This window comes from Streptopelia decaocto, assembly GCF_964273445.1.
Source record: "Streptopelia decaocto genome assembly, chromosome: 17".
Lineage (NCBI taxonomy): Eukaryota > Metazoa > Chordata > Aves > Columbiformes > Columbidae > Streptopelia > Streptopelia decaocto.
This window is the reverse complement of record NC_138672.1, coordinates 10,245,253-10,269,037: the sequence shown is the minus strand read 5'-3', so window position 1 is coordinate 10,269,037 and position 23,785 is coordinate 10,245,253. Positions and strand designations below refer to the sequence as shown.

At 46.1% G+C, this 23,785-nt stretch overlaps 2 protein-coding genes across 3 annotated transcripts in view; one reads left to right on the top strand and one right to left on the bottom strand.

The window, feature by feature from the left end:
* On the top strand, positions 1-14,176 carry RAB14 (RAB14, member RAS oncogene family). The gene is made up of 8 exons (XM_082067552.1): positions 1-255; positions 8,078-8,136; positions 9,482-9,535; positions 10,692-10,869; positions 11,717-11,783; positions 12,641-12,728; positions 13,041-13,071; positions 13,789-14,176. Exons 2-8 carry the CDS (start codon positions 8,085-8,087, stop codon positions 13,964-13,966), a joined length of 648 nt encoding a protein of 215 aa, XP_081923678.1. The 5' UTR covers positions 1-255; positions 8,078-8,084; the 3' UTR covers positions 13,967-14,176.
* Positions 14,177-16,090: 1,914 nt separating this feature from the next.
* Positions 16,091-23,785, bottom strand: part of CNTRL (centriolin) — a 28,442-nt gene continuing 20,747 nt past the window's right edge. For both annotated transcript variants that reach the window (XM_082067933.1, XM_082067934.1), the window contains 15 exons: positions 23,471-23,635; positions 23,055-23,214; positions 22,746-22,861; positions 22,037-22,254; positions 21,479-21,636; positions 21,167-21,240; positions 20,425-20,613; positions 19,685-19,910; positions 19,200-19,405; positions 18,769-18,909; positions 17,876-18,148; positions 17,705-17,770; positions 17,327-17,530; positions 16,989-17,096; positions 16,091-16,610 (listed from right to left, as the gene is read on the bottom strand). In XM_082067933.1, the coding sequence (XP_081924059.1) occupies positions 16,998-17,096; positions 17,327-17,530; positions 17,705-17,770; positions 17,876-18,148; positions 18,769-18,909; positions 19,200-19,405; positions 19,685-19,910; positions 20,425-20,613; positions 21,167-21,240; positions 21,479-21,636; positions 22,037-22,254; positions 22,746-22,861; positions 23,055-23,214; positions 23,471-23,635 (2,295 nt within the window). In that variant the 3' untranslated portion in view covers positions 16,091-16,610; positions 16,989-16,997. The remainder of the gene's footprint in view (positions 16,611-16,988; positions 17,097-17,326; positions 17,531-17,704; positions 17,771-17,875; positions 18,149-18,768; positions 18,910-19,199; positions 19,406-19,684; positions 19,911-20,424; positions 20,614-21,166; positions 21,241-21,478; positions 21,637-22,036; positions 22,255-22,745; positions 22,862-23,054; positions 23,215-23,470; positions 23,636-23,785) is intronic.

Here is a 23,785-nt window from a genome sequence, read left to right as displayed (position 1 = left end):
CCCACCTTTGTGCAGCCGCGGCGCCCGTCGAGAGTGGGCGGGGAAACCCCGTGCGAGGGGCGCCGCCATCTTGGCTGAGGGGGGTGATGGGGGCGCAGTGGAGCCAGCGGAGCCGAGCCTGAGGGAGCAGCGGGGACAGGCGGACACCGGCCCGGCCGTCGCCCAGCCCGAAGCAGAGCGCTGCAGTGCCCGCAGGGGGGACCGGGCTGCCGCCGACAGAGCCACGCTGCACAGCCACCCGCTCCCCGAGCCCAGGTACGGCGGAGCCGGGGAGGGGCGGCCCCCGCTCGGCCGGGCCTGCAGCACCAGGCCCCGCTGCCCGGCTGCGGCGGGATCGCCTCGCCGGCGGGCACGGACACGGGCCCGTCCGCCCCTTGGGCCCGGGGGGCGACACTTCCTCCTGCTGCCGCCCGGAGCCGGGCCTGGTTGGGGCCGCGCTGCCGGCGGTGGGTGGTGCGGGCTGGGCCCGGCCTCGGCCCGGCCTCCGCGGCTCCGGCGGCCGCAGGAAGGGGCCGGGGCCGCTGGCGCGGCAGGGCCGGGGGGGCGAGGCTGCCGGGCAGGAGCGGGGCCGCTGCTGCGCTGGTTGTCGCCACCGCCTCCCGTTCCGCCCCTGCACCACACACCCGTGTGGAACTCGCCACCATCCAGTGCTTGTGCTCATGTCATATATATATGTGTATATATATCCCCTATTAATTGTTGCAGTTGCACGTAGGGTGTTTCCTGTATGCGTGTGTTACGCTGTGTATGTGTTCCATGTGCAGTGTTGTCTGTGCTGTGGATTCTGAAGTTGACCTGTGCTGTCATGAACTTGGACTGAAAAACAGCTCTTAGGAGGATGGAGGGGAACGGCACTTCCTAGTCGGGAAAGCAACAAAAATATTATAGACTTGTTCTTTGTTTTGTCAGTGCTTATTCAGGCTAGACAGAAGAATGAAGTCCTGCTCTTTCACCTAGTTGTCTGTTGCCTGTTTGCAGTAAACTCTTAAGGTTTCTCTGACATCTGTGGATAGCTGTGTCTTGAGTTAAAGCTGTACTGAATTATCCTTGCTGTAAAGCCAGGAAAAGGTGTCTGTGTGCATTGGGGTCTCTCTGGCAGATGGTTCAGTTGCTCTGGAGGTTACTTGATGTGGACTTCGCTTTCTCGGCCTCTGAAACAGAGTGGATCTGTGTTGAATGATATATATTCACAGAGGTAAAAGTGCCCCATTGTGAGCAAGATCTACTCAGGTTGTCTATATCCTAAATAATTTCAAACCCCAAGTCAGAAGTGTAACTTTTCCAGCAGCCAGATGTTATTGTGTGGAATGCCCTGGGTTTGGGATTCGTACCTGTCGTGGTTTGGATGGGGAGCCACTGGTGCTTGGACACTGCTCGGGAATGGGAAGAAAATATCAGCCCTGGGGGACTTAATAACTAATAATCACAGTTTAATATGGATTAAAAAGGAAATTACTAGCTTTCTTGTAGGGGTTTGAAAATGTCATAAATCTGAGTGGAAAGAAGCAGCTCCTATTTTCTTTTTCCATTTTACGAATATATGTATATTAATAAAAAGCTCTTGTGAAGGACAGCAGTTTGAAAACAAACCTGTTATACTGGAGATACCTAGATTTAAAATGTAAATTGATCTTTTAAAATTACTTGCTTACTCCTGTGCATCTGCTGGAACCTGCTTATGATTGTTTCTCATTTTGCTCCATCTTTTTGCAACAGAGGAGGTAGACCTTACTTCATTTTGTTCTGAAGTGTGTTTGTGACTCTTTGTTTTCCAAGGTGATGACTCCAGACAGTAACATGTTGTTCTGGTTTGATAGGCTGACAAAAAAACTCTTCTGGTTTCTGTATATACTTCCCCTAAACTAATCTGGTGTCTCTGGAGCTTGGTTTTCCTGCAATGAACACAGATGTGCCACAGGTTAAACTCTTCTGTAGGAAGAGGACAATAGGATAAATGAGGGTACGCCAATAGATGAAGAACTATGGCTGAGAGAAAGGCCGCTGGAGCTGTGAGTGCTGAGGGCAGGTATGGGTGTTTGGCGCAGGGTGGGGTCGGTGAGAGACGAGGGGTGTGCCTGGAAATGCAGGAAGTTTAGGAAACAAAATGGAGGAACTTGATGGAGCAGGATGTGAAACCATCGAAGGGATAACGCGTGCAACATGTGTGCGACTGGGTGAAGATAATATGATCCAGGCTTGATTTAAAAATAGATGAAGTCAAAGTTCTCATCTAGGAAGAGAAGTGAAGGCCTGTGAAGTCTTTTGAAATACTAGATCTCAGGCTGAGTGAAGGTGTTTTACATGGTTAAAGTGTACAGCAAATGCATTTTTTCAAGAACAGCTTGAAACAGGGCTCTGCACAGCTGAGCCTTGTTAGTCTGAGCCCAGTGGCATGCAGGCCTTGTGTGCCTTCAGAGGATGAATAAGTGGACAAGGAAATGCCAAGTGAGCTTCAGCAGCGGATCATAAGGAGCTTGCTGGGTTGCTGTCTGATCAGAGATCAGTTCTGCCAAATTTACTATCGTGTGCTAATCAGATGCTTTAATGAAATCCAAGTGGGGAAGGCTGGAGGGGGAGTGGGGAACTGGGCAGCAACAGGTCATGTTGTCAGGTGTGAAGGAGAGAGTGCTGGGCTGGTAACCGACTGCTCAGGAGACACCTCAGGATGGGGCTCAACAAAAGACTGTTCACAAACAAACCAAACAACCCAGGGAGGCCGTGGGACCACAATCTTACAGAGGGTGAGATGTTTATGTATTTAGTGTACTTGGTGTGTGGAAGTTGTAGAACTACAATGAAATTTAATTGTAATAGACATCATAGCTTGGTATGGATAACAGACTTGAGGGAAATTACCACTTGGGTATATTAATTGATAACAAAATTGTTATCACCTTCTGGTATGGTGTGGTTTTTACAGAAGGCCACAACTGAAGCAATTGCAGGCGGTATTTCTAGCAGCCTTCTAAAGTAAGGTACCAGTTAGACTGTGGTGTTTTGTGTGCTTGACAAAAGTCTTCATTGGGGAATAGTGCAATTACAGATAGAAACAATTCTACCTCTCTCCAGTTCTTCCCCTCCTTATTTATCTCTTCTCAGTGTTCACTGTTGATTAATATCTAAGTAAATATGCAGGGAAGAGAAGGAAGATGATGCCTTGGGAAAGAGGGTAACTACCTATTCATTTTGTGTCGAGATTTAGAAGCTGTTCTAAATAATAGTAGTTATTGCTTGTGTACAGTTCCCCTTGTACACAACTAATATTTTCTTCCAAATGAAAAAACTAACAGCTCTTAGAAAGATGTTTCAGTTAATGCAAGGAATGAGATGATACTACCTTTTATAAAAGGGAGCTGGACTTCAACTGTGAGACCCTTGCCTGTTGCATAGCCTTGAGGAATGGCCCAAAGAACACTTGGATGGCAGATGAGGTTCCAAGTGCCTCTTGCTCCAGTCTAACTAAACTGTGGTCTGCTGGCTGCAGAGTGGTATGTTTTTGAGGAGAACCTGTGCTAATTAGGCAGTCCTGAGTTTGGAGCTGGTAGCTATCTGCAGAGGTGGGTTTGCCACTTGGTGGTATTAACCACTGCAGGGTCTAATAAAACCTGTGCAGGCAAGTTCTAGTCTCTTCTACCAGCATACCTGCTTATGCTGAGCATGAGGCTGGGAAATTACTCAATGCAAATGATATCCAGTGAGGAGTTAAAATTTATGATGTCCTTGAGTTGAGCTAGAAGGAACTGCATGGGTCTCGCGAAAGCTTGTAGGGATATGACATTTACAGTTGTTGTTCTGATAAAGAATGTTACGGCAGTGTGCCTGGAACAACCTTATCTTGGTTTGTACAGATGTGTGCTGATACTCAAAGCTCCAGTGGGATGTCAGAATCCCTGTGTAGTGCTTGGTGATGAGAGGAGGAAATGTAGGTGCCACTAGGATCCCATTAGGGTTATCTCTAACTCTTAATAAAAAAAGGCCTCTAAAGGAGAAGTTGCTACATGGAATATGGATTGTGGGGACACTGTTCACTGTAACAGTTCTAGTCCTAAGTGTAGTACAGAAATTGATTGTCCAGGCTTTGAAACTAGTAGAAATCTGCATATAGTGAAGTATGATCCTCTGCTTAGTTGCCATCCTGAAATAATGCTCTGAACTCTGGGGCTGTGTTACCTCTGACAGGGCAGCCCAGACTTGTTCCAAGTTGGCAGACTTTCCCGGAAGAAGGATGGCAGGTCGACCAAGTTCCAGACTAAGCTGCTTTTACTTTATTTAACAGTAAATTCATGGTTGGTTAACTTGGATGTCCTACTGTCTAATGGCAGCAGTGGCTGGAGGTAAGTTGCATGTACCTGCGTGCAACTTTCTCAGTGCTGCAGTTCTGGCCTCCCTGTTCTCCCAAGAGCAAAGTCCCACCCCCCAATACTGGGATTATGAAGATTAATGTGTCAGGAGCAGAGCGCTGTGAAGTGGAGGTAGAACTCCAGATTCTACAGATGGCTGATGTTGTCAACGTATATTAACCCCTTGCGCTAACATGTAGCTCATAGTTTTGCATTTGCTGAATCTTGTGTGCTATTCCTGTCTAGACTTCCTTCTTTCAGCTGAAGTAAATGCTGAGATGTAAGTTTTCTAAGGCTGAAATCTCAATATGGCTTCTGTGTTGAGTTTGCATTTATTTTTCCCCTTCAGCACAGAGCACTTCTGGAATATCGGTTTTATTCCAAGATCCCAGTACAGTTTGGATCCCTGCTTATCCTTATCTGAATGTTTAAAGGTTTGTTATTTCCGTGGTAATTTTTTTATTTAAGAAGTCATCTGTTCTCCAGAAAATATTCCTGACCTTTCGTAATAATTTGGAGTATTTCAGAATCTTTTCTGTAACATGACCCTTGGAATAAATGTAATACCAAAGTGCAGCTTTATTTTTTTCAGTGTTTAAACTTAATATCTGTGTTTCTGCAAGCTTTCAGTGTATATGTCTGTCAGACACAGTAACTTCTTCAGCAACTCTCTGGAACTTGAGAAAAGGTCTAGACTCATCGTATGGGGCAGTTTCTCCATTGGTGTTGCTGTTAATAATCTGTTTCTTCAGGCTGTGTCCTGTGGAGTGTCTCGTGACTGCTTTAAGGGCCTAATGTCACTGTAAGTTTTAACAGTGAGATGTGGCTTGAAGTTAGTCCTCCCTTCCCACCCATTTCTTAACAGACGATGTTGTCAGGCTCAGATATCTGGTTTTCTAACTCTCACTTTGAAGCGGGAGCTGGTTTTGATGCACATGTTCCAAAGCAGTGACAGTTTCTTTTCTATCAAAACAGCATAGTTAGACTTCTCTAGTTAAAGAGTATAATGAAAAGTGACATATCTTAGCAAGCAAAAGGTCTGTCGAATAAACAGATGTATATTTAGCAGTAAAGACTCTAGAGACTCACTTCAAATTCAGTTTGTGATATAGCCTGTACAGAGTTCCTACTTTGTCTTTTTTTAAAGTAGGCTTCCTCCACCTTCCAGTGATGCCGGTTACAAGTCTGGATAGCAGGACATGTTCCCCTCACTTGTTAGACGCAGCAGTGTTGTAAAGTCATGTGCTCAGAAATGTGAGACTTCTGTGAGTGTGAGTACTAATTAATAGCATTCCTTAGGCAGCTGGTGGTGTGAAGGGAGAGGGCTCCCCTGGCTTTCTGCAGGACAACTTTCAGAGCTGCGGGAGTGCTTCCCTATCTCGGAGCTTACAACGATGAATTTTTTTAAAAACAGTCTAAGTTACTAGATCCTGCCATCCCCAGAATGCACCTTAGATCTTTCAAAGTAGATGCATATTAGTGCTGTTGGTGTCTTCACCTTTACTGTGGCTGTAGCACCCACCTGTTTTCTGTGGAAAATAGTACAGTTCATGCTATTCTCCTGAAGTATTTGTGTATGAATTGACCTTTCCAAGCTTTTGTTTTTTACACTTAAGTACCTCATACTCCTCCAGTTTAACCTTGTCAGCTATCAAACTGTGTTGAGTGGTGAACACAGTCCTCCAGCTGGGAAAGCAAGTGGCAAGTGTCCTCTAAGAAGAAGTGGATTGGATCAGAAGATGCTCAGTTTGAATGTTACTGCTATTGGGATGCACTGGAAAAGAGGAACAACATAATGCATGGAAATGTGTTCAGAAAATTGCAAGTATTGGATGTTTCCACAGTGACACATTAATTTCGAACTCTGTATGGAGCAGTTACTTGTCTTTGTTTGCTGGCGTTGAATGAAAATAATCCGTGCACGTATTGAAGCTGATACTACAGCTCTGGAATCTTCCACTTCCAGGAAATAAGGCAGTAAAGTTGCTGGCTTGTGTGGTAAGGGGCAGCACATTTCCAGTTGTGGATATGAATTCTTACAGCGGTAAGCGGTCTGTCCACTGGGCCGTTATTTGCCAGAGACTGACGAGCCACAGGTGGTGTGTGACGGCTGCAAGAGATTTCCCTCTGCTACGGTGGAAGAGTTTCCTCTCAGATTTTATTGATTGAAATTATCGTTCTTGGAACCTGTGCAGCACTTAGTGTGGAATTCTGTCTTGCCAACACATCCAAGAATTACTGTCCGAAAGTTTTTGTTTACTATCTTGGATTAAACTTTGTTTAATAGAACAGTGTGTGTGTGTGTATATATAGGACTTAGCGTAGATGTTTTGCATACTGCTTGGGACAGAAGGACTTGAGTGTGCACATCACAAGCCACGCGTGAAGGAGAGGCGAGGTGCACAGCAGCGACTGGCACATGGTAAACCCTCCATCACTGCCTGCTGGAGTCGTTCCCTCCAAGGTCTAGATAAGAGTGTTTGCTTTAAACCTCTGCCGTGTAAAGCGGAGGCTGTTGGCTCTACACTGTGAATGGGATTTGTTGTGTCACCTTGTTCTTATGACTACAGTTCACTCTTAAGGACTAATTGTGGTTAAGGAAACAACACTTGCTTTTGAAAAAGTTACAGACTTGTCAGCTTTCTTGCATTTTTATCTGTACAGTACTGGTTTAGTTCGTCATGTGGATGACACATGACTGGATGAAAATCTTCCTAGGCTAAAGTGGTGTTCTTCGTGAGAAGTCCCATGTTTTTCTAATGGCTGGCTGGCTGCCATGTAGGAGCAGGAAAGGAAATGGTGAATTCCTAGGACAAATTTTCCATTTGCTTATCTGATGACATTATATCTAATGTAACGGAAGACTTGGGACAAAAGCAGGCTTTTTCCATCCTTGATGTTAACTGGCAATATCTGGCCAGCATAGATGTGTAATCCTTGTTAACTGATGTATTATATTAGTTAGCTAGTACTCCTTGCAGGCTTACACAGCTGAAGCCGGTTCCAATTCCTACATCTAGGAAAGCTTAAGAAAACTCTGCAACATTGGAAGTACCTACCCCAATCTGATTTTGACCATGACTTCAAAAAGAGAAATGGTGAAGCCTTGCTGTAATGCTGCTATGCTGACAAAGCCACCGGGATGTTAACTAACTTCCTGAACATCTGATTTGTGGCTTGTACCACTTTCCTGATGTGGACATGTAGCAGTCCAGACCCCCGTTGATGCTACTACAGCATTTTTTTAGGTAATTCTTAGCAGTTTGATGCAAGCTGCACTGTTTCCTTTGTTGCTGTTGCAAGTCTCAGAAGTGTGAGGTTCCAATCTGCTGGTTTTGTTAAACCTCTTCAGATTTTTATTTTCAGTTATGTATCAGCTGTTTGGTTTGTGAATGCTGGTCCACTCTGTGACTCTGTAAAAGCTACTGGAAGTTTTAACAGCTTTAAGTCTTTTTGGATGAGATTGAATGAGTATCAATACTACACAGAACGTGTTTCTACTAAGAAGCCTTACTGATGGGTTCAGAGCAAATGATGTGAGAGTTTTGTTCAATGTCTCTGGCACAAATTCAGTGACTGTGGGGGAGCACAGAGAAATCTCCACTGTGAACGAAAGGGTAGCTGGGGGACGAGGAAGGGGAAACGGGGTTTGTTTGCTTGTAGGAATTAAATTGGATTAATTGGGTTGAGTTTGGTGACGAAGCAGCAGTTCTGATATGTTCTGTTTTTTGTTTTAGTGCCACAATGGCAACCGCACCTTACAACTATTCCTACATCTTTAAGTACATCATTATTGGTAAGTACCATGGGGCACGTACCTGTTTGTGGCAATGTGTGTGTGCATGACAGCCCCTCCAAGCCAGGGGCTGCCCTGGGTGCTGCTTGCTCCATACTGGGGATTCTCTGGGGAGTTCTGTGTCCAGCCTCAGTCCCTCGCACAGCTCCACACTTGCTCTAAATCTTTAGCAGCTGACAATATAAAGGCAAATGCCTTTTGTGCCGACAGAATTGGAGCCGTGTGATCTGTGGCGAGTGAACTGGGAGTGAGGACGAGTACCAGTGCCTGGGCTGAGTTCACTTTATTGATGAGTTACTGTTGAAAATGACTGTTCTTGTTCAACAATACTGAAGTATGTGTGTCATCTTTCCTGGTACAACCACAATATTTAGCCCTCTGCATAGCACTAGGAAAAAAAGGGCGTTCTAAAAACATCTATGTGGTCCCTTTCTCCCTAAATCGAGTTCATATTAGAGAAATTGCAAAATCCATTGGAAATGGGAAAACCGTTAATGGAATCGCCACAACTGGGATGTTGCGTTAATTCAGTTTTGCTATATAGCGCTTTGACAGCCTCTGCGTCATTAGTCTCAAAGGTTTTAGAATCTATGTTGAAGACACAAGTACTATAATAATTGGAATCCATTGCTTTAGACGTGCTTATAAACCTCTGTCAGGCTATAATTTTGTGTTTAGATGTTGCTTTTAGCTGCAGCTTCCTTGGCTGTTTAGAGTCAGGGACTTGATTGCATTTATTACTCCTGGAAGAACTGGTCTTGCTGTTAGTTGTTTAATTCTTAATGATCTTGTGTAGGTGTAAGTGATCTGCAATCTTATTGTAATGGTTTGTAAGTCAGGCTGCTGTGACAGTCTTGGCTTGTGGAAAAGCTGGTTCCTAAAAGATCTTGCTATTTCTCACTGTTGGCATTGTGTAAGTGGATCAGTGGAAGTGAAGCAATTTCTTAGCGTGTTCTGGTTGGTTGTCAGTGGGTTTGATGTCCTTACCCCTTATTGCAAGTAAAACAGGACCAGGGCAAACACTCTAAAGGTGTATTTTACATTTCACTTTCTTACAGGTCTGCTTCTCATAACCTTGTGAAATACAGTTGTAAAATCAGTAACACAGATTAACTTCTCTTTTGAGTTTTCCGCTCCACCCTTGCTTGCAACCCTGTGCCTGTTACCAAAACTATAGTACAAAAGTTGCTAAATTTAAAGGCTGTAGTCAGGTATAGAATATTGCCCATTAGACCTGAGAAAGGAGTGACTGCCTGTCTCTGTACCACTTACTGTGTGGGATGAAGAAAATGTGCTTGTTGCAGCCATGATGTGGTGTCAGCCTTAACTGTTCTTTCTGTAACAGGGGACATGGGTGTAGGAAAGTCCTGTTTGCTTCATCAGTTTACAGAAAAGAAGTGTGAGTATTTCAATTACAATATTTATTCTAACTGGTACGCTTCATCTCTCTTTCCTGCCTTTTTGCTTCTGTCACGCATGAGCTTGATGTGGTGTCTCCATCTGTGTGGGTTTGAATTGTGCTTGGTCACATTTTTGTTTGGACTCCTGCAGATGTAGAAACAAAACGTTGATGTAGCAATGGCAAAACTGCCGCTTCAGTCCTACCTGTGATGAGTGGGGAGACCGTCTGTTTTCACAGCTTTTCTAGGGCGTTTCGATGTGTGACAAAGTGAAATTTCTTGTCTGAAAGTTGCATGGTTTCAGTATTGGTGTAGCTTGAACACAAGCAGCTGGAGTTTTTTAGTGCTTTTAAGCACTTCAAGCAGAAGAAAGGATTCCTTTTTCTTTGGCTCTGTTTGCAGACGTAAGCAGCGCTGCCATTCTCTGCAGCCGCTGTAACTCCTGACGCTTGGGCTGCCCTGTATCATGAGCTTTAAGTCTCACTGCAATCCATCTCAACTGTAACAATTTCGCATGGATGCTACCTTGACTAATTAAGAATTACCTTCAATTCTTCTTACTGTGTTGCACTGGAGGTTGCAGCAGCTATTATGTGCATGACTTCCCATGGAGCTCAAGCTCAGTGGATAAGTCTGCAGGTATTTATTACACAAAGCTGGTCTTTACCATGTCTGCTCCAGATGTGGCAATAAGTGGGTAGGAGCTACAGTTTTGTTTTCTAGTAGAAATAGAATTTTTTAATGTTGCTTTTAATTAAAATCCAGTATCAGCCAATTGTTTCAAAGCTACTTCACAAATGGTCCAAGTCTTGCTGAGGATGTGTCTTGTTCTCAGTCTGTCAGCATTAAGCCAAAGCAGCACAACCGAACAAACTAACAGGGCAAACTAACATGGTCTTTTTCAAATATGAGTTTATTATACCTAGAAAGATGCTGGTTTGGTTTTGATTTCCTGTGTTTATAGCTACTTATGAACCGGGTGTTTTCCTTTTGGACAGCCGTGCTCTTCTCTGGCTGAAACAACTGTAGCTGAAGAATGCTTTCTTAGAGACTGAAAGTCTAGTAAAGAACTGAAAACTGGTGATAGTCGAATCTTTGTAGCCAGGAGACCTCGTCCTAGAAAGGTTTCATCTTTGCTTTTGTTTTTCATGACAGTTATGGCAGACTGTCCCCACACAATTGGTGTTGAATTTGGCACAAGAATAATTGAAGTTAGCGGCCAAAAAATTAAACTACAGATTTGGGATACAGCGGGACAAGAGAGATTCAGGGCTGTCACACGAAGCTACTACAGAGGAGCAGCGGGAGCTCTCATGGTCTACGACATCACCAGGTGGGTGCAGGTGACGGGGCGGCTCACGTCGCAGCTCCCTGTGCTTTGCTCGGCCTTTACGTGCCCTCCTCTGTCCCCTTGACTGAGATTCAATGAGCTCTGTCTCTGGCTGGGTGGGTTTGTATCCTGTTGTGTGATGCTTATCACGCTTCTTTGTCTAAATACTTCAAGTATTGGAAGAGCTGAAAATGAAGCACGAGGAATTATGCAAGCTGCTTTTCTCGGAAAACCGAGGCTTTTGCTGTTCCAGGCCTTGACTGCCTGTGTTAAAGTTGTTTAGAGAACTGGCTTTGCCCTTAAAATCTGCTCATCAGTACATGGATTCTTCCTCTGCTGGGAGACATACTTTGCTTTTGCATATCTCCAGTCTTCCTCTGCGGATGTTCTTCATGTTCTTTAAGCACCTCTCTTTTTTTCTTTTTCCTACCTATATAGATATATATCCTGTTTGCTTTAATCTTGAGTCACATATAGACAATCTTATGTCCTGTTTGTTACTGAACTGCTGTTGTGCTGTCCAGTGTTCTGTATTTGACAGGAAATCCTTTAATGTGTTCTAAACAAAACAGTAGAAATATTATCCTTGTCAAGACAGTAAAGCCACCACATACTAGAGGTGTGAACTGGTCTGGCTTCCTACCTGTGGTGTGAGAATTGCTCTCAGGATCTGAAGTTGACTTGTTGAAGCCTTGGGCTGAGTATAAAGATGTTGCTGTGTTGTATTTCTTGAGGTTGGGGAGAGGAAGAGGGGTGACGGGTGTCAGTGTGTTCAGTGGCTGTGACTGTGCTGTTGGCACTTATTTTAAAAACTACCATGGCTAAAACTGTACTCGCTTGATTTTTGCAGAAGAAGTACGTATAATCACTTAAGCAGCTGGCTGACAGATGCAAGGAACCTCACCAATCCAAATACTGTAAGTTGGACTTTATTTGGCTTGAAAGTGCGGTCGCTTGTCTCTGAGGAGGAGGTGGAAGGGTCGGCCGAGGCGTCTGCAGGGGTAGCGCTGTTCTCTCTCACAAGCTGTTTTCTCAGCTGCTCACCTCTGATGTCCTGATGGCCCATTTTGTGTCACCCCAGTGACTCTGTCCCCGTGCTGGAACGGGAGCACAAGCGCAGGCTCCTGTGCGGGAGAGCAGACGCTTCTTGTAAAGCCTTGTTGTGCTGCTCACCTTCCAGGGGCCTTTTTCAGCACTGGGAGACAAAATTGTGATTAACTCTGGCCAGACCTTAACTTTTGGCATTACTACTTGTTTTGTGGTAGTAATGAGGTGAATGTTGACCCATCCTAGACTGGAAAATAACTTGGATTTCCAGCAAAAGCTGAGCAGCTCTTCTGGAGGGGTGGGGAAGGAGGTTTGCCTGTGTCTCTGACCGCAGAGCTGTTGTCTTTCAGTCTTTTCTGAAGGCCCCTAAAATACTTTAGCACCATGGGAAGACTCTTTGCTGTGATGAAAGAAATCTTAAAGATTCTGGCTGGATTAGCAGATGATTAAGCAAATACAAGAAGTGGTTCTGAATACGACTTTGGTGAATAAAGCGTAGAACTGCTGCTCTGTAGGACCTCGTCTCGCGAGAACAGCCTAAAGCATCGGAAGGGGACGGCTGGAGATGCTGATCCCGGCTTTACAGAGGGGGCGCTGAAGATGCATGGGTTTTGTAGTTAAACTTTTCTGCTTATTTCCTTTTTATTTTCCTCTTATTAATAACGAGAGTAGTAGTGAAAAAGATAATGGGCTTTTTCCCAGACTAATTTTCTTTCTTCTGAACTAGGTGATAATCCTCATAGGAAACAAAGCAGATCTGGAAGCACAGAGGGATGTTACATATGAAGAAGCCAAACAATTTGCTGAAGAAAATGGTGTGTTGTTTCTCTTGAACTGTTACATTTCCTACAAGATAGTTACATTAAAATGCATCCTCAGCATTGATAGCTACAAGCTTACACTTCCGAAGTAATGTAATTGTAGGTACAGACTTCTGCTGTGCCTCAGTCTGGCTTAACTGCGCTTAGTTCTAGAAATCAACTTGTGTATCGATGCCTTCACTTAGTCATAAAATAGTGTTTACTACTAAAATAGTGCCTTGCATGTAATCTGAAGGTGATAATGTGGCTGACGTGGCTGTTTGAAGTGCATCGTGCATTGACTGTTAAACCTCTGTTTCTGAACAGGTTTATTGTTCCTTGAAGCAAGTGCAAAAACGTAAGTTACTTTGTCTAGAGTAATGATTCAGGTGTGATGTGTTCGAGGGGAATGTGTTGCTTGTGACTAAGTACAGCCACAGGGTTGGATAAAAAACCCCACACCATGGCTTTTGAGTTCTCTTGGAGGGTATTTATAGTGGTTCCAATCCTGCCAGCTTTGACCTGAGGATGACTTTGAAATGTAGCGAGGTCTAATTTCTGGCAAAGACTTTTTGAATGAATTCCAATGAACCAATTTGGTTTTTAGACGTCACTTGAGCGTCGAGCGTGTGGGCGAGCGCGGGTCCCAGTTGGTGTGTTGTGTGGGCTGTTGGGAGCTGTCGGCCAGGGCTGCGCTGAGCGGGATGGCTGTGCCGGCGGGGACCCTGCCCCAGCACCGCGCTCGGACTGACGGCAGCTCCTCTGTGTTTTAGCCTCTTTCAAAACCGCTCTGTGCGTGTAGCTCAATGTCTTCGCTTATTTTTGCTACTCTTGGTTTTGCGTGTTTTGTATTCCTGGCTAGTCCTCAGGGGTTTGCTGAGCAGGGAGCGAGTTGCCGTGTCAAAGGCTTCCCAAGGACAGGTCATCACACTGACGTGTCTTAAGTTCTTCTGGTGTGGAGGAGCAGGGGGCAGTGACCGCGTTGCCTTGGCGGGCTGTCCCAGCCGCGCAGGGTGTCCGGGCAGCCGCCTCCGCTGCCCCGTGCCCTGAGTAACTCCTGCCGCTCTCTTCCCAGCGGAGAGAACGTTGAGGACGCCTTCCTGGAGGCCGCCAAGAAAATCTACCAGAACATCCAAGACGGCAGCCTGGATCTGAACGCGGCGGAGTCGGGCGTACAGCACAAACCCTCAGCTCCGCAGGGGGGGCGGCTAACCAGCGAACCCCAGCCCCAGAGAGAAGGCTGCGGCTGCTAGTGACCTCTGTTCCACGGCTCCATTTCCGACCTTTCACCTCTGTCTGCTGGAGGCGGCGCTTTTGGCTGCTTCCCTGTCTTCTGTACATCTTCTTGGGTTTAATTAAAACTCTGAGACAAGTTTAACACAGTACTAAACTGCTAAACAACTTTAGATGTAATCAGGTTATCAAAGGCAAGTAGAGTAATAAAACCTCTCCTGCATGGTAAATCTAGAAGTTTTTTTTTTTCCTTGATTGTCCTTGTGATAGTGTCACAGATACATAATTGAAACTGAGCACTGACGCTGGACTCATGATTTTACACTTTCGCAGGGCTTTGTCTTGTACGGTTTAATTTTATGGTTCTTTGGCCTTTCTTCCCCACCTCTGACTGTTTAGAGCTGTCCATAGTACGGGATAAGTTTTTGCTGTGAAATGATTTCCGATGGTAGCGAGGGGCTCTGTAACATTGTGCTTTTGTTGAAGGAATTCCCTGTGGTGTGTGGTGGGGTCGGGGGGGCTGGCGCAGGACGTACAACTGACGCAGGGAAACAATCCATTCCTTCTTGTGCTCATAGCTTTACGTCATTTTTTCGCCACTTTTATCCTTTACATTTGTTAACAGAACGTAAATATGTATAAAATTTGAAGGAACTGAGCTAACAGTTAAATACATCCTGTGTATATGATTTTAATGAAGAAAATGATTACTGGCATTAGAACAGTATGTGAGAAAGCCCCAGTTGTACAGTGTGAGCCGCGGTTCACTGACACCGGCCCCGCTCCTGGAGCGGCTGCCGTGCTGGGGAATTAACACTAGCGGAGGGTCCGTCTCATCTCGCACCGTGCTGGACCGATGCCGTTTGATTAACCTGTTCTGTGCAATCAGCAGTGTGCTAACCCGCTTCTCTCTTCGGTGAGCGTTTTGCGTTATTGGGCTTCATCACCCGCCTCGTGCCGTATACAAAGGCTGGTGCTCCTGCACATCTTGCGCTTTTATACCTTGTGGGATGGTCGGAGGCTGAACCGGACAGTCGAACGAGGCGCATGCTCTCTAGGGATTTTTAACTCCTGTTGTATTTTTTAACAGTCCCATGTGAAGGTTTGAGACGGGCTTTTTCATCAAGCCCTCGAGTACACCCTTCATGGGTGACACAGCCTGTTGTGTGAAGGGGACACTTTGGGTGGTGGTTGCGCGTGTGGGTGTCACTGAACCACCAGGGGCTTGTGGTGGTGTCGGGCAGGAATGTGTGTGTGGTGCTGCTGGACCTCACCCCAGCTTCACTTAAAACATCACTGTGGGGTAAGAAGGGCAGGGGTAGGTGCTTCACCACGGTCAGATGTCCCACTTGAGTCTTAGTGCAGCGTTGAAAATACAAAGTAGTCTTAAAATCCCTCTCTAGACACTAAAACTATACCATGTTCAGACTTGTAAGTAAACAGTGGTACCAGAGTATTGTACAGTCAATGTTAAATAAAAGCCAAAACTGGAATGTGCAGACAATAGGATTTGGGTAACTTGTGCACTGTCCCTTTGTTTTGTCTGGTTAGTCCTTTTTTTAAACTAATATTCTTAAGTAGATGGGTATGTTTGAGATCTGCAGCTCATGCATCCTGCTTAAACCGAGGCTGCACCACGAGGGCTTTGCCCAGGGACCAGGACCTGCTGCCGCGCGCCGTCGCTGCCCCGTGACCACAGCTTGTTGAGGTGCAATACCTGTACTCCAGTAACTCACAGTAGGTCTCCTTGTTTCTGTCACAGAAAGGGTTTGTTTGGACTGCTGTACTCCTCATTTGATGTAACAATGCTATTAATCTAAATATTTGTAAATAAAGTACCTGTATCTAGATAAACTGCAGTGGCTTGTGCTGTTTGTTCTGGAGAGAAAACTTCTCACTAAAGTGCTGCAAGAGGAACGTGAGCACAGCCCAAGATGATGCAAGAATTCCATGCAGTGATGGTGTTTGTGCTTCGACTGCTCATGTTTAACCTTTCAGATGGGCCTTAAGTGGTAAAAACATCACAAAGTGTTTTTTCCACTAATTAGAGCAGTTTGCTTGGAACTGCCACGTACTTCGGGAACAAACGCCAAATAAGAACAACCCACCACAAACAAACCAGCCCCCCATGGACCACGGCAAGCATCGGTCAGGGAAGTTTATTTTAAGGAAATACTCCAAAATAATTATATTTAAAACATCCATGCATTTGCCAACAGGTAAACGGACAACTCTGGCCTTGGTCCAAGTTTTCTTTAGAGTGGAAATGGACAAACACCTCCACTGACACAGGAGTTGTTCTGGACACATTGCAATCCACATTTAAAATAGTTTTTTTAAAAAAAACTTATATACATAAAGCTCAGTTGTTCAGTCCTACACAAGTTTCACAGTACCAGGGGGCCAAGGCCCTTTCGGAAAAGGCTTCTGTAAATCCTGAGGTAGAGGCTGGGAAGGTGGGAACTGACGGCCCACGGCCGAGGGGCCGTGCATGCAGGGCCTCAGGGAAGGGGTTCAGCCCCACGGGAAGGGGTTCAGCCCCACGGGAAGGGGTTCGGCTGCTGTACCGTGCAGGCGGCGTTTCCAGCTGACATCTCTGCGCTGGCACCGGCCCGGAGCAGCTGTAGCTGTGCTCGAAGCTTTTCTTCCAACGTATGGCGGCTCCTGAAGTGAAGTATTTTTAACTTAAATCATGGCAAAAGAAGAATCAGGCACCAGGCCAGTACTGTAACCAGCTGTAACTGGAATTCAGATGCAAGGCTCTATGTACATTTATTAAAAACAGACAATACTGAAAGATGAAAGATGGTGGGGGCTTAACATTTATCAACATGGTGGCAACTTCTCCCCATCACAGGAGAGTTTACAGGCAGCTCTCACCAACAACGAGTTTGAAAATACCCAAAGAGCCAAACCAGGATGAGACAGCAGGACCCCAACCCCAGGAGCCCCCCCGGGAAGGGACAACAGCCCCTGGGCAAGCGCCCCCACACGCCACCCCCTCCAGGCCTAAGGCTGAGCTGGGCTGAGGTCGGGTCTCACCTCTGGGCTTCACTGAGAAACTCCTCGTGAGCAGGAATGCGGCGTCGGAGCCACCACGGAACAACCTGCGGGGCGGCTGGGGAAGCGCACGAGTCTTGTCAGAGCGGCCTAGGAAAAATAATACAAGAAACCCACAGTAAAAGTATCAGCTTTTGGCAAAACCCCCTTTTCAGAGCAGTTTGCTGCCGCTGGAGTAACCAGGTGGCCAGCGCGGTGACTCGGACCTGCAGCAAACCCCCGCGGTGCCTCCGGCGTGGTGAGTGCATGGCTCAGACTGACAACTCAACATCATTAACAACCACCCCAACCCAGACTTCCTGTACCCGGCAGAGCAGTACCTGTGGTTCTGTTGAATTCAAGGCATCGTGAAGAGAGACCAGACTTGAGCTTTGGGGCAGAACGGGTGAAGCTGAAGCGGCGCTGCTGACCAGCTGGTCGAGCGCGTCCAGCCGGCGCTGCAGGCTGTGCAGGCTGCCCTGCGTCTGCCGCTTCCCTCGCAGCAGCACGTCCACCTGCTTGGACAAGACCTGCCGGAGCTGCGCCTGCGCGCAGCGGGAGCCCCGTCAGACCCAGCCCGTGCAGCTTTCAAGACTGTTTATAAAGCCTGATAACTTCACAGTCAGGCCCTCAGGGATGTGACCTTGACCCGGGTGGGTCACGCTCCTTTTCAAAGGGACCCGAGGGACACACTAGTGTGACAGGGGGAGATGCGTCACCTTCAGCCGATCTTCCTGATGCTGCAGTTTTTCTCGGAGAGCCTCTCCACGCCACTGCTCATCCTCCTGGAAACAAAAGCACATTCAAGAACGGAGCGTTAGAGTTAAGGGACCAACGCCGACATGCTCGGCTGTAGCGCGAGGAGTAGCTGCTGTTTGAAAGCGTTTTACCATTGAGAAGACTTTAGAAAAATTCAGCTTTTCTTCCACTGGGAGGAACCTTTTGTCAGCAGCAGCAAACAGCCCCGTCCCCTCCGGGTCAGCAGGTTCGCCCTGCAGACTGCCCTCTGCTTCACAACAGGCTTCCAGATCTTCCAGTGGGTCCAGAGAAGATGGGCTTGAAGATCTAAAGCCCTTCCTAATTTCATCTTCAACCTGCAGTTTAAGTAACGTTGCTGTGCTCTCCGTTTCCCTTTGTCTCTTTTCCAGGTCTTCAGTTTTAACCTACATCAGAGAACAGTCTCACTATTTTGCTGTCACGTTACAAATGCGTCAATCAGAGGGATTCCCCTGTGGAACTGAACAAGGGTTATTTCTGAAGTGTTGACTCTTTGACTATCGCAATCAGGAATCACAAAACCGCTGGGCAGATGCAGCCCTAATTCTGACAGTAACGTGGCCTGTGAAGCCCCAGGATGGTAACAGAGGCACTTACAGTTACCAGGACACCACTTGGTAAATTAAACCTGCTTGTTTAAGAGGTTGATCCATCTGAGCTGGCCTAAGCAGCGCCTGCTGTGCTCCACATGGTTGTTCCGCTCTGCCCCAACCACCCAGCGCTGCTCGGAGCCGGGCAGCCCTGCACGGACAACTCGCACGGCGCCGCTGGCTGGAGCCGCTGCATTCATTTTTAAACCAGGATTACTGAGCTGCTTGATCTGCCGATTGTTACCAAAGCTTAACATCTCCCAGCTTTGGGAAAGTAAAATCACACAGCAGTTTTAAGCAGGTCTATTTCTAACTGCAATACCGCGCACTGGAGGAGATTCAGAACCAAAACAATATCAGCCTGTGTGGAGGACGAAGCTTCCCCCGCAGCGCCCCGAGCGCGCCCCGCGCCGTACCGGGCCCTGCAGACCCGCGCAGTCCCGCTGCATCTGCCCCAGGCCCCGGCTGAGGCGCCGGGCTCGTTCGCGGTTGTCGTGTGCTACTTGTTCCACCGTTGCTCCATCACTCTGCAAACAGGCGTTTTCATGCTTTTGCTCCTAAGAAAATGCAAGATTTGCTTTTTACTGTGAGCGCCCACTGCAGCAAAACCAACCGAGAACCCACATAACACCAATTCTTCAAGTTAAAAGGCAGAAACAGCGTTAAATAGGAGTAACTAGAGCTGTTCTGCAGCACACACTGGAAATACCAGAGTCTGGTTGCCGCGAGCTCAGTCCGGCCATGAAGTTAATGCATTAATTTGTTCCCCCTACAATAAAACTGGCTGTCCTGGCACTTTGCTCTTTAACCCAAATCCGCAACCACTCTCCACTCAGCCAGGACTTACGTGAAGTTCTCTTTCAAGCTGCATCTTTTGCATTTTCATTGCTTCTTTCAGCCTCAAGATCTGTTTTTCTGCTCTTTTCCTCTCGGTCACCATCTGGTCCTGGACACGGTTGAGCTCAGACCTGGACTCTCCCAGCTCTTTTTGCAGAGACTCGATTTCTCTGGTTTTCTGTTGTAATTGCAATTCTTTTTCTGAGAGCTGCTGTTCTGTAATTAACATTTTTAAAAAACAAACCTGATTAGCAGAAACTTGAGTATCTCAGCATATTAGGTGTATTTCAAACATTAATCTGCTGAGTGATGGTTTGTAACGGCACTGGCACGAGGCGACAGGGGACGGACACCAGTTGACTTCAGCAAGTCAATGTAGGGTTTGAGAGTCAACCCCTGTGCTGCTTTAGAAACCAAGCGAGATTAACAGAATTTGTTGGCTTCATTACTTAGAACACACAGACGGCAGCAATTTCTTAGTGCAATGAATCTTACTGCTTTTTCGGATGGTTTCTTCAAGCGCCGCGCGTCGGGATTCCTCCTTTTCCAGCCTCCTGAGCTTCTCCTCCCCCTGCCTCCCTTTGGCCATCACCTGCTCCAGCTTCTTCTGTTGATCCGCCAGTTCCTTTTCCAACAGCATTTTCTGATCTTCTGCTTTCGCGGTGCACTCTTCCAGTTTTTTTCCTTCACGCTCTGAATTTTGCTTGAGGCGATGAAGAATCTGCCAAAAAATGCACCACTTGAAGCTTTAACTACTACCAACTAGATGAGAGCAGATACCATCTCCACAAGACATTTCAGAAGACAAAGCAGCATGAACTGGAAAGAACCGCAGTCTGATACTCCCTGCTGCCAAAAACCTTAGCAATTTTTCTTGCCTCTTTTATTTTCAGTGCAGCTCCCTCAGTTTTTCTTTCGGTTCACGCTTTGTTGAGATGCTCAGCCAACCCAAATTCATTTTACTACAAGCTCCAGCACTGCGCCTCGTGCTGATCTTACAGCAGTTTCACTCCCGGTTGGTGTAAATTCCCCTGCCAGGAAGGGACAGCCCGTCCTTTGGGCTCACACGCTAGTTTTCACTAAACTAGAATTGAATATCGAAGCTTTTTATTTACTGCTATTCCTCAAAAATGAGGCGTCACGTTTCTTAAAGCTCCGCTATGGTATTTATAAACTAGCACCCAGAGCTTTCTGGCCCGCGCTGTTTCCGCGGGCGGGTGGAAGGGGCTCGTTACCGCCTCCTGCGTGGCCACTTCTGCCGCCTTCTCCTCCAGCTCCTTCTGCAGCTGCTGCAGTTGGTTCTCCCTCTGTTTCTGTCTCTCTTGGCAATCCTTCCGTTTCCTTAGGCACTCCAGGATATCTTCTTTCAGAGCCGCCTGCTCTCTAAGCAACTCGTCTTGATGCCTCGTAGTATTTTTCAAGTCCTACAATATAAACCAAAAGCGACATAACCAGCTGGTCAGATTAACAGCGCTCTGAGATGTTTGTACTTGCAAAACCACGGCGGATCAGCCCTCGTCGCACTAAACACCTTCCACTGAAACCAGCCCTGAGGGAACTCACACAACAGGAACCACCGGGCACAAAGCTACAAGATGCTGCTTTGCTGCCATTCGTGTTTTAAACAAACAAAACCAAAAACTATCTCTTCTTTCTTAAAAAAAATAAAACAGCGTGATTTTGCCTCCATATCTGGTTTTCTAGAAAAAAAGATAAATTCAAAATCAAGCAAAAAATTTAATAAAGACACAAAACGAACCAAACAACTTAAAGTGAAACCCCAAACGAGAGTCTCATTCGTTAGGTACCCAGTGCCGCCCATGGGACTCCAACTCAGCAAAACGAGGCCCCAAACGAGCCCTTGTTCAACAGGGGCTCATTCAGGGCCCGATGACAAACAGGATGGACCCTCGGGTGGGAGAAGCGACTCCCGTCTGTCGCTGTGCGGAAATCAGCGCAGAGCTCACCAGAACCCACCTGCTGGACCAGCTGAAGCTGCTGCCTGGAATCGTGTAATTCTCCTTTCAGAGCTTCGAGTTCTTCCTTTTTTTCTAGAAAAAATATTTGGCAATCAGCAACTTGAAATACCAATGCAAATAAACTTTTCAGAAATTAGTGAACAACCAAAAAACAAGCTTCTAAAATTTCTTTTTGACATGTTAAATACTTTCTGCCTGTAGATATTTGAGCATGTTAGGTATTTAATATCATACAGTACAGTTAGAGGGTCTCTTTTAACATGGTTTCTCTTAAAATGCATTATAGCTTAAAAGCAAACTGCATCCTTACCCTGCAGATCCCTCTGTGCCACAGCCATGTCCCCACTCAGTGATTTTTTCTGTTTGTTCAGTAGTTCCACCTCCTGCTGCAGATTTTTAACATCCAGCTCCATCCGTTCCACACTGGCCAATGCAGTTCTGCTGCTGTCCGCAGTAGCATTTAGGTCTCTATAAAATGCAAATACATGTTCTTGGATTGCTGGAAGCACTTGGTGAGGACTCTCAGAACCAGCTGCATGTCACAAGTTCTCTCAGCTCCAGGAGATGCCACAGCAGCCGCGGGAGCAGGACAACCAGCCTTCACACCTAACGGTTTGCTTTCCATAACATTTCTCATTGCATTGCTGAGATACAACAAATGCTGTTGCATTCACCATCTCCAGTGCTGAATATTTTCCCTGAGTCTGCTTAGATATGCTTGAAATAAAACCTCCACGGGATATAAGAAACAGCATATTCTGTATAACTGGCCACCTCAAAGTTACAGCTACATTTTTAAGTGTGATAAACAGACACTCAAGGCGCTCCCATCACTTCTGATCTTTGCAGAAAATAGATTCTGCCCCACCTTCTGGATTGTGACAACTTCTTTTCCAAACTCTGACAATCTCCTTCGAGCTTTTCCTTTTCTTTATTCAAAGAGTCAATGTTACTTTGCAGGGCGCGCATTCGAGACACCAGATGTTGGTTCTCCTGACGGTCTTTCTCCAGCAGCTGTTCCTGCCAGTCTACTTCTCCTTGCTGGCACTGAAATAACCTCTGAATGTTCTCCAATTTTAACTTCTCCTACAGAAGAAGGGATTGTGAGCAACATATCTATATGGTCAAGAAGCAGAACAAGTTGTTAACATCTTTAGCTGCAGCAGTTTCATTCACATGCTGACTGGAGTGCCCTCTGTAACTACCGCGTTACAACAGCAAGAACTGCTTTGTGCACCAGATAAATGTGTGTTTATGACAAATACGAGCACGAGGACTGGAAGACACAGGTGCAATTCTTCATTCCATCATAGTTTAATCATTATTTTACCACCATTCATAAATGGCCACGTTAAGGGCTGCAAGATGCTCGGGTGATATAGGAAGGTGACCACTTTACATGTGGTACCAAGGATATCGACGAGTCCCTCCTTGTCCACATCCTCCACAAAAAGAGTACAGAGAGGGGAGGTAAATGCTGCTAAAAGCAAGCAGCAGGTAGATCTGCTTCTGTGTCAGATCTCCTGGAAACACAGAACACGCATTTACTTACTTAGTAGCTTACTAGAAGCACTTACTTCCAGAATTGCAGCCTGAGTCTTTTGGAGCTCGTTGACCTTTTGGTCATGTTGTAGTTTCAAACCTTGAAGTTCATTATTTTCAAGCTCCAGCATTTCCAGAACATGTTTCAGTTCTAGTGAGATGAAAGAAATCCAAGGTTATTACAGGGGTGAACCACGAGAATCGCAGAGAACTCTTCCCCGCAGCCATTCACAGTATTTGAAAAGGAGGGAGGATCAGAACGCCGCAGTGATGTACCATTAATTGCTCAGTGTATATTTCTTTCCAATCCACAACAAACACAGCCTAGTGAGCCAGGGCCATACCTGTCTTGTGCTTGGTAATCTGCCCAAGGATTCCCTGAAGGTTCTCCTCCTCTTTTCCAATATCCTCCTTTATGAGCGTAAGCTGGGCTCTTTTCTCAGTCATCTGCACATCCAGTTTTTTCCTCTCAACAAGAAGCTCTTCCACAAGTAGTTTTATCTCCTGTGGAAATGCATCAGCGGTACAAGGAATGCCATTATTTGCCATTTTAAATAAAGCTTTTCTTTAAATATACATTCTAAATACTTATAAAATTTTAAGAGTCTGTCAGTGTTCTGGCCAATTCAATTCAGTGGCTTTGGGGAGGTCACAGAAAGCAAAAACCGATTTTGTGGAAACTTTACGGGATGTTTTTGATACTTCATTCTTTTGCTGTTCTTCCGAGATACAATGAATTGAAAGCTCATTTGGAAGTTACCCTCATTTGGCGTAGTTTTTCATTTACTTCAGTCTCTCCATCTTGAAGAGCTTCTTTGAGGTCACCTCTCTTTTGAGCAATAGAGTCGTGAAGGACATGGAGCTCCTCTCTTCTTTGCTTTAACTGCTCCTCCAGAAACAAGAGCTCTTGTTGCTGAGCGCGGATCTACAACGTGCAAGTTTAACACAACAAGCACCTGAAGGTTATTTTTGCAGCTACACACATGCAGGACACTGTTCCCTGCCAGAGAGATCTACCTGAACTGCAAAATGCATAAGGATCCCATCAGATAAATAAACATCACGTGCTAAACCT

Excerpts from the sequence above, each read along its gene's own strand:
- RAB14 (XM_082067552.1), top strand. The coding sequence starts at position 8,085 with ATGGCAACCGCACCTTACAACTATTCCTACATCTTTAAGTACATCATT. Across the intron at positions 8,137-9,481 it reads CTTTAAGTACATCATTATTG|GGGACATGGGTGTAGGAAAG; the intron begins GTAAGTACCATG and ends TTTCTGTAACAG. Across the intron at positions 9,536-10,691 it reads TCAGTTTACAGAAAAGAAGT|TTATGGCAGACTGTCCCCAC; the intron begins GTGAGTATTTCA and ends TTTTCATGACAG.